This window comes from Habropoda laboriosa, unplaced genomic scaffold (assembly GCF_001263275.1).
Source record: "Habropoda laboriosa isolate 0110345459 unplaced genomic scaffold, ASM126327v1 scaffold81, whole genome shotgun sequence".
NCBI lineage: Eukaryota > Metazoa > Arthropoda > Insecta > Hymenoptera > Apidae > Habropoda > Habropoda laboriosa.
This window is the reverse complement of record NW_017100194.1, coordinates 324,845-335,189: the sequence shown is the minus strand read 5'-3', so window position 1 is coordinate 335,189 and position 10,345 is coordinate 324,845. Positions and strand designations below refer to the sequence as shown.

Sequence of the window (10,345 nt, the reverse complement as noted above, 5' to 3'; positions counted from 1 at the left end):
TGTTGACAGACGGAATTGATCACGTGAAATTATATTATTGTATGAAATAGTTTTGGAACAAAAGTGAATACTAGATTGATATATGTTGTTTATATTCACGTAACACTTGCCTCTATACTGATCTGAATGACACCGCGGTATTTAGGTCAACCTGCTCGATCGCACACGATTAATCTCGATATTGGATTTCCGCGGGCACCTCAGTGTAAAGGAAAATGTCATGACTGACGTACAGTGTGCTATTAATTTGTGGTAAACCATCGCTCAATGGACAGAGCAAATACCATATGATGCAAAAAAAAAAAGATGAACCTGACACGACGGAAAATCAAATATTTGCAACTTAACTGATAAAAAATCTAACGAGGTATTCGAAAACATTGAAAGGAGAGTATCTATAACGTTTTGCAAAGTTAACGAACGTAATTTTTGTATGTTACCTTATATATTTTTGATATGAAACTCATACCTTTACATCCTAATGAATGTACGTTGCTTTTTATATTCTTATATATTTCAATTATCTGGAAAGTTTCTAAATAGGCCAGATGATTGAAGTACATAGCATATTGTACCCCCATATCTTACTATGCATTGTTATTTGAGCATACAGCTTTTCTATTAGAGTTGTTTATTACTGTTATAAATCTGTGTCTATTTCGGGTTATTTTAGACCTGCCTTTTTTGTGAAAAACACACAGCCTGTGTCCATTTTAAATTGGATTAATTGTTAGAATGAATATTTAAAATTAGTGTCATTTTATACTGTTCTTTATTTTATATATTTCATAATTTATAAAATGCAGTCCAATTATAGTAATTATACGTATATATTGGAAAATCGATCTGTTTTTATACTAAATGAAAAAGCACGGTACCGTTTATAAGTAGTCTATTTTTGTACTGAAAATATGTACTGAAAATAATTATCAATCTTTGCATAATTATGTGTAAAATACGAAAATAAATATAATTTCAAGAATTGTGACGAATGATGTATCGAGAGAACAGTGTCGATATTGCAGAACGCTGTTATACTGATAATTGATAAAAACAATAAATAACGTAAACTTTGATTTGGTAAATCATTTATAAGCTAAAATATAAAATATAGAAAATTCTATGAACACAATATTTGATATCCTCAAAGCTTAGTAGTGTAAATATGAACGATAAAAAATGTTTCCTTCTCAGTTAGTCAAACAGTGGAATAGTACGAACACATTGACTGAAGACATATACATATATACACAATAGAAACTTACTTTGTACTTATATCTAACCTATTGTTTATTTGAAACGTTATTAAATATATTATTTGTTTGTATTTTTGGATAAATAATGAAAATTTATTTCAAAACAACTTTGTGATTTCAATTTTGAGCATAGAATGAATCTTATGTTTCTAACCTCACAATTGAATTTAAATCTGTCAAAAAATACATTTAACATGAAATATAAATGAAAGCACTGCCATTTAATGTACAGTTTAATCAAAAGAATATTTTCAATGGTTTTTAACAAATATTTAATATCATTTCATTTATTTTCTTTAAATATGATATAATCCAAACATAAACAACGCTTATGTTGTAAAATACTATCAATAGTTAATGTGCTTCTAAATATTTGTTTTACTGTGAGGAAATCATGAATAATTTGACAGATGCACATTGGTTTCCTTTAACATCCCAGGGAAACATTTATTCCATGACAAAATTATGTTCTATCAATGGTTCCAATAAAGTACTAGTGGCTTCTTTGAAACGAAAAATATATTCTTGTGAATATCACCTCATGCCAAATCTGCATTTGAGACCATTGGTTAAGGAACTGCTTTTTACATATATTCCCAGTTTGTAATCTTAAACTGATAGATCATTCAAAAACCAAAATTTTCTATATTTAAATAAGTTATTTTTTATCAGGTGGTGCAGAAATTATATCTATCGATGCTTATAATAAATCAGATAGTGGTGATGGATTTGTGATAGGAATAACTATTTTAAAAGCAAGTACAGATACATCTGTAGAAAGGTATTTAAACATATACACAGAAGGTGCTATAGATGGTGAAGGAGATGAAGGTAGTTCAATCGAAGCTATAGCACAAAATTGCCTTATGGTGGAGTTAGCATATACACCATATCATTTGTATCATACCATACTACCACAACAAAATTCTCCTAATGAGGTAATTTTTTATATTAATAACCATTTTCCCAATATTGCTTATGATAATGCAGTATATAAGAAATAATATTCAAGAAAATGGTAATTTATTATTCTGTAAACTCACAGCAGAATTATAACTTCTTCTAAGATTTCAGGTTGTTTGGTTACTATCTGGAAGTGATTATAAAATACATATGATCAAAGAAGATAAATTGAACCATAGTTACAGTGAATCACCAATTGAAAAATACTTCCCTGAATTACATGATATCCAGGGAATTGCAATATGGATAAATATTTACTATTATGATAACTACAATTGGTATAATTTCAAGTGTTTATATACTACATTGCGTTTAAGAAATTGTGTTAAAATTATATTAAATTTTAATTTATTTAGGAGGCTGTCAGTAATTGGTTGTGAATGTGGTTTAGTCAAAGTAGCTATAACTAATATTTCAGAATTGAAAATCTGCTATAGTTGGAAATTAAGATATGATAGACCTATTTCCAGTGTATCCATTTTTTCACTACACAACAATATTCCAACACCTCCCTTTATTAATTCTAAAAGTAAATAATAAAATATACTTTAGGAAACTGTAGCTTGGCTATAAATAAAACTTGACAAATGTTTTTTCATGTTACAGATTCAAAGTGTTCTCTAAATGATCAAGAAATAAAATTGAATGTTCTTGTTGTAAATACAAGTAATGCAGTTGTCTTCATGTAAGTATATTAATTTTATTTTATGTACCACCAGAAACAATAACATAATTTTATTAACCAGGGACATTCTCAACAACGGAATGGGTGAAGATATAATGTTAAATGGCAGTGAAACATCTGATTGTATTTTATGTTCCTGTATTGCTGATATAAATATGGATGGTCAAAATGAAATACTTTTAGGAACTTATGGTCAAGAGGTTTTAATTTTTTGTTTCATAAATGACACATGGGAATTAATTATTAGAAAATTGTTTGATGCTCCTGTGCATTCCATATGCTATATGGACATCACCAATGATGGAATGAAGGAACTTATTGTCCTTACACAGCGTGGGGTCCATATATTGCAGGTTGCAATTTTTATTTATTTAATCACGTGTAACATTGTAACAAATAATTACCCTACATAAATCAAGTAAAGAACATTTAAAACATTTATCTTCATAAATTACAGCACAATATTACAGATGTCAAAGATAAGTGGAAAAAACGGTATAAGAAATTTCTTGAAGAAAATAGAATATAATTTAAACGTACAACTTTAAAATGCTACCAACAAAGATCTAAATGAATTTCAATCTTCAGGGACTGATAACAACAAATTGTACAAAAGATTAAAAACTGTGTATGTGTTTGATATTATACATATATGTGTATATAGAGATGAATATGTATAATATCAAAGAGAATAAAAGAAAATTTATTTTTATTGTTACTGTAATTGTAAAACTGAATGATTTTAATAAATATAGTTAATCAGTAACTATTACTGTTTATTTTTAAGTAGATTTAAGATATGAAAAATTTATATAAATAAGTCTAAATTGTACATCTTTTAATATTTTTATTAAGAAATTAAGTGAAACTTTTATATAAACCACCAAACCTGCGCATTAACGTTAGAACGAGTGCGCAGTTTCACTAGCATTTAAATCAGTAGTTTCATAATGTATCGCATCTATACTTCGCAGAATCAATGACGTGAGACAGTTCAAAATAGTTTGGCACGTGCTCGAGGCGGAGATTGTCATACGTGTACTTTTACGTTGTGCTCACGTTCGTAACAACACTAATGATCGATATATTACGTTATATCTTGGTGAACATTACGAAAGAATTTAATAGCTTGTTTCATTCTTTTTCCTATATGAATTAGAATGACAAGTAAAAAAGGACACACCCTTCGAATTGAATCAGAAATCGATAAAAACCGTGAGGAGGGAAATTGGAAAAAGGTTATAGAATTGGCGGAACACCTGAAAGTACAGTACCCAAGTAATGGTAAATGTTCTTTTTTTCTTAATATTTCAATTGATGACACTTATTTTAATCCTTCTTTTCTGGAAAAAACATTTGGTCAAGTTTTGTAAAAGTCAACTGTTACGTTACAAGTTTCGTAACCTGGTTGTATAAAAAAAAAAATCGTTAAGTCATGTCATGGATTATATGAGTAAAGGCCAAATATAATTGCTATAAAACATGTATTTCAATATTCAATTTTCTTTCTCACAGAATTGTTCAATTTATTTAAAAATAAATATGTTATCAATGAGTCATAAAGTAAGTAAATACTTGTGACTTCAGTGAAGTTATTTTATTATTAATACACATTTGATACTTTTTAATATTTAAAAAATAATTAACAAAATGTAGTATATATGACTGCAATCATCAGTACTTTTGATTTTAGAATGTTTAGCAAATTTTTTATGTGGTGAAGGAAGATTAGAAAGCTTTTTGGAACAAACACCACCTATTGATGCTAATATTGTAAAAGCTAGAAATGGGTTGCAAGAAACTAGAAGGTATTTAATTCTTGCAGCAAATGAAAAAGATAAACAGGTAATTATAATAATCTTGTTATAAGAATCTTAAATCATTTAAACTTCATGTGAAAAATTATTCAATTGTATTTCAAACCATAGGCTTTGGTTGTATTAGATGCACATTTACTACTTGGAAAATTGCACTATGCAATGGGAATGTATGAAGAGGCACTTCAGCATTATCAACAAGCTGAGTTACACACACTTACAGAAAAACCATTACCTTGTAGAAGTCTACGCATAATTGCAGAATCATATGCAATTAAAGGTTTGCATCAGAAGTTTTTTAAATTACTTAGTACCTTGCTAGTATGTACTGGTGCATTATTATTTCCGATATCACATATAACAGCTTGCTATTTGAATAAAGGAATGATTTATATCTACTATAGTTTGGTGTTTTATATATTTCACTTAACAATTGTTTTTTAATTAATTTTATACTTTAGAATGTTAAATTTGTGCTGAATTTGACAATATTGCACTTAGTGTAGATGTTCTAACAAAATGTAAAGGACTGCATATTTTTTTCTTATTGGCAGTCTGTAATAAGTATAAATCTTCTCATACACCAGTCTGTGATAACATCAAATCCAAAAACTGGTATTTATAAAAGTGATGATTTTAGAAAATATTTGCTATCTATTTAGTATTATAACCAATATACAACTTAGAGAAAGAAAGATTGTTTACTTTAGACACAAAGAAACATTTATCCAGCCGAAGACTGCGTATTATTGCTGAGTCATACACAATTGAAGGTTTGTATTTTGCTTCATTTTAATTTTTTTTATTTGCTGTGTGTAAGTGTATCCCATTCTTCTTAATTTTATCTTAATGAGCTATTAGAATGTTATTGTATGCTTCATCACAGTATAAAGCATCCTTCTTAATGTGATAGTCCAGATCAGAGCTTTTTCCATTGATTTTGGAAGGTGTTTGAAGTGTGTATTGCATTTAAAAATTATTGTATCCATGCTTAATTGTATTTATTTCAACAATTGATTATTTGAAATATGAAAAAAATACATTTTTTAATAAACAACAATATTCTATAATATTCTAATTATTCTTTATCATAATATAAAATATAGGATTTAAAACAATTTCTTATTATTTAAATTAAGTAGTTTTATTTTATAAAAATTGAGGGAGGACCTGTTTATCTACAAAGCAGAAAGATATTGTTCTTTTAATGGTAACTATACTTCTGTGTCTCTAATTAAATTCCCTATTTACTTAGTCTTACACTCTGAATGCATACTGTTTGATAAAACTGATCTTTTTCCCTTTTATTTATTACCTTACAACATGTTTTCAAATTCAATTCTATTCTAATTTTATATTGTACTCTTTCACTAACAATTTATAAATATTGTATCAACTATTTTGTACATATTGCCAGAAGGGTTTTGTATTACCTAATATTTTAATGAACCCCTTTCATGGATTAATTTGTACAATTTAATTCAATTGTTCGGTTTCTAAAATCCTTAATATCATTGGAATATGTTTGTTTGCATACAAAAACAAATTGATTATTTATACTTGCTGTGCCTGCAATTTGTTGTATAAAATGGAAATATAATGTATGTACTGTAGATAATCTATGTTTGTTATATCTATGTATCATAAATTCTGTTAATGTAAAATACATTCATGCCTAATTCAACTTGCTGTTACATTTTTTCGGTATAAAATAATAGTAATTTTTAATATTATAATTTCCATTTTAATTCATTTTTTTATTTATGATAGGTCTTTGTCTGGAAAAATTGCCACCAAATTCTAAATCGAAATATAAAATAGCAGAATGGCAAGAACAGATCATCAAATGCTACGAAATTGCTGGAGACCTGACATTGGTGTATTTACAAGAACAAGACAAACTTGCAATGCAACATCAAAATGGCACATCTACCGTAAATAGTAACAATACAGGTGACGTAAATTGATTTCCAACACATTCTTTTCCATTAAACAATGCTAATTGGTACTTGCTGTTTCATAATGAATGAATGAATGAATAATATTATAATTGATAGTAACAATATTCAGTAAATGAAAAAAAGACAGCAATAGCAGTATTATAGTAGGTTGAATACAAATATTATATTAACTATGTTTGTTTACATTTTTTCAGGTGATTTTATAGGGTTGTTGGTGGAATGTGACAAGACTTGAAATTTGAGTTTTGTAGTTAATACGTTAATATCATTTGATCAACAGGTACATGTTCTTCTCAGTCTTCCTTTTGTTCTACAAAACATATTGGGCCAATTTTGGAAACTGCACTACAAAGGGCACCCATATTATACATTCAGATTGGTAATATTCAAGGTGCAATAAATCGTTACAGGTAATCAATTACTTTTATTAACAAAAATATAAATAAGAAAGTAATAGCAAGATTATGATAAAAATAATGAATACAATTTAGAAAAATGTTCAAGAACTTAAATAACAAATTTTTATTCATGAAATTAAATAACTTACAAGGGAAATTTTATCTGCTGTGGAATCTACAACAACTCAAAGTCTTAGAGTCACTTTAACAAGACAATTGGCAGAAGTATTAATTCGAGGAATTAGTGGTGCTGAATACAAAGCTCCAGATGCACCAAGTGAAGCAACAGGTGTTATTAATAAAACATTGTTATTGTTATAAATTTAAGATAAATTGAAAATAGAACATTATCATTATTTTAAATGGTGATTTTTTCAGGTTCACCATGGAAGCCAAAGAAGTATTTAGGCCCTAATATGTTTGTGCCAAGAAATGAATATGAAGAAACGATCTTATTATTACTAATAAGTGAAGCTATGGCAGTAAGAGATGCTGTGCTTAGTCAATCTCCGGAATTTAAAGATGCAAGAATACATGCTTTCGAAAATGCCACTGCAGTATATGATCTTCTCACAGAAGTTGTTGTGAGATGGAGTCAAGTAGATTTGTTATATGAGGTTAATATAATTAAATATGTTGCTCAATCTTCGTTTTTGATCACATCTTAATTTAATCTTATATTGTAACAGTCATTTGAAAGAGCAATGAAATTCTCTCATGAAGAAGCACATGTGTGGACTCAATGTGCATTATGTTTAATTAGTATGGGCAGATATATGCATGCATATAGGGTTTTAAAAGTGGTAGCGAGGTTATCGCCGCAAAAAGCAATGCCCTGTCTTTTAGCCGCAAGATTATGCTATGAACAATTAAATATGGTGAGAATTATTTCTTATTATGTATGTACATGTTATATGAAATACTTTTAAAAAATATGTTTAAATAAAAAATAGATAAAAAAGGGTATTGAGTGGAGTCAAAACGCACTTCAAAGAGAAACAACAAATTCACAAGGAATGCAATCGAGATGTCATCTCTATATTGGAATTGGTCACAGTATTCTTGCTGCAAACACTATAGTAAAAATGGATAAAACTTACCATACTAAAACAGCTTTAGAATGTTTTCAAAAGTATGTACAGTTAAATTTGAAATGAGGAATACATGAAACATTATAATATATATTTATTAATAGGGCGCAACAATGTGATCCAAATGATCATTTGGCTGAATATTATTTAGCTCACGAATATGCAATTAACAGACAAATTAACGACGCAATGATTCATGTAAAAATTGCACTGAATCTTCGGGCAGAACACATTCCATCATTGCATTTATTGGTACTATTACTGTCGGCTCATAAGCAATATTCAGAAGCGTTGCATTTAATAAACAGTGTATTAGAAGAATATCCGGATAATTTAAATTTTCTTTATGTAAAAGCGCATCTCGAATTGCGAAGTATCGGTGGTGAGCAAGCATTGTTTACTATAAGACATATGCTTTTACTTTGGAAAAATCTATATGAAGACCAAACCAATGCGAATTGTAATGAACAGCACAGTGAAAAACGCAGCGAAACTAGAAGTGTCTTTCAACTGTATACTTCTGAAATGTCTGATAAAGATTCTAGTATGTGTTTTATATATTTTCTTTTAATTCCTAGTTTTCAAAATTAATTTGATTTTTATGAATGTCAATATTTTAAACAGGTTCTTTGCACGCACAATCATTAGCTGCTTCAAGAGTGGAACAAGCTTTATCTGAGGTCGCATCTTCTCTTAGTTCTTTCACTCCAAAACCTGGGCCACAAAGAGCATGGCTATTACAGTTACAGGTCTGGTTATTACTTACTGAAGTGTATTTAGTTTTAGACCAACCAAATGGTGCTGTTCTTTCTTTACAAGAAGCCACAAATATTTTTCCACTGAGCCATCATATCATGTATATGGTAAATTGAAGTAATATTATTGAATAACAATCAAAGACGTTTTATTTTACATAAATTCGTTATCGGAATATAATACATGAAAGTCATTTTTTATTTCAGCGAGGTCTCCTTCATGAATATAAATTGGAATATATTGAAGCAAAGCAATGTTATCAGAATGCAGTTTCAATTAATCCATCACACGTCAAAAGTTTACAACATTTGGTAACGTTTATTGTAGTTTATTAAATAATAATTCTTGCTGTATTTAATGGTATACAATTATTTTGAAATTATTTATGTTATCAGGGTCTGATTTATCATTACTTGGGAAGTCAAAGGTTAGCTGAAAAAACATTAAGGGATGCTGCAAAAATCGATCCAAATTCTCACCAAACATGGTATTAAAAAATCTACTAAAATTTCTATTTTTATTTATAAAAGTAGTCTAACTACAAAATTTATATATTTGACAGGTACTATTTGGAAAAGGTGTTGGAATCCTTAGGTGAAGTAGAAGCAGCAAGTGATTGTATGGCTACAGCACTGGAAGTAGAAACAACAAACCCTATATTACCAATACTCTCGATACCAGTAACTTTCGAATGATTCAAAATTATAATTGTTTAAATCAAGATTAAGGAAAGATCACAATTTATTCTGCAACACTGGCATTTGTTGGCTCTTGTGACAATAGTATCTACTTACCTTTAAACTGTTGCATTATTGTACAAATAAATGAATTCTTTAAAAAATATTAGAACTGTGCAAATAATTTAACAACAATCAATGTAAAAAGACTCTAATAAAGTAATAGGTGTAAGACAAAAAACTATTTTTCTTCGATAATTTTTCTTCAATATTCGATATTAAAAATTGTCCACAAATATTTGAAATGTTATGGACGTATTTAAATTAAATAAAAACTGGTATTGAAAATAAGTCATTCGGATGTTTACTCATTTTATTACAATACCTATGATACTATTTTTATTTTAATACCACTATATTTTTGTATATAATTGCGATATATAACTAAAAAAGAACATTAGTGCTGTAATCAAACGATTACAAAATAATAAGTATTTAATAAATGTTAGTAAAATCAATCTTATTTCGTAAAATTCATATCCCAGCGAAACATACGTTTTACTAAGATATAAATTTATTTATTTTGTATTGTATGAACATATAAAATAGCTATACTTGAAAAAATTAATACTTATACTTTTTACAATGTCAAAAGCAATCATAAGTAGAATTTTGCGATTAAGGTTATTTCATTTTTTTATTTATATTATTACTCTAAGACAAATACTTATTATAACAACA

At 28.0% G+C, this 10,345-nt stretch overlaps 2 protein-coding genes across 3 annotated transcripts; both read left to right on the top strand.

Moving 5' to 3' along the window:
• The first annotated feature begins 1,650 nt into the window (after positions 1-1,650).
• On the top strand, positions 1,651-3,458 carry LOC108570275 (kaptin-like). Its single transcript, XM_017932111.1, has 7 exons — positions 1,651-1,855; positions 1,929-2,194; positions 2,331-2,497; positions 2,576-2,748; positions 2,853-2,904; positions 2,966-3,257; positions 3,362-3,458. Exons 1-7 carry the CDS (start codon positions 1,651-1,653, stop codon positions 3,431-3,433), a joined length of 1,227 nt encoding a protein of 408 aa, XP_017787600.1. The 3' UTR covers positions 3,434-3,458.
• Positions 3,459-3,894: 436 nt separating this feature from the next.
• On the top strand, positions 3,895-9,674 carry LOC108570252 (tetratricopeptide repeat protein 7B). Of its 2 annotated transcripts, XM_017932083.1 has the most exons (15): positions 3,895-4,188; positions 4,598-4,749; positions 4,833-5,001; positions 5,432-5,494; positions 6,492-6,674; positions 6,963-7,092; positions 7,233-7,369; positions 7,459-7,697; positions 7,770-7,958; positions 8,034-8,212; positions 8,276-8,715; positions 8,796-9,034; positions 9,134-9,238; positions 9,323-9,414; positions 9,490-9,674. In XM_017932083.1, exons 1-15 carry the CDS (start codon positions 4,065-4,067, stop codon positions 9,620-9,622), a joined length of 2,574 nt encoding a protein of 857 aa, XP_017787572.1. In that variant the 5' UTR covers positions 3,895-4,064; the 3' UTR covers positions 9,623-9,674. The 2 variants fall into 2 exon arrangements, with proteins under 2 accessions (XP_017787572.1, XP_017787573.1); XM_017932084.1 differs by lacking the exon at positions 5,432-5,494.
• The last annotated feature ends 671 nt before the right edge of the window (positions 9,675-10,345 follow it).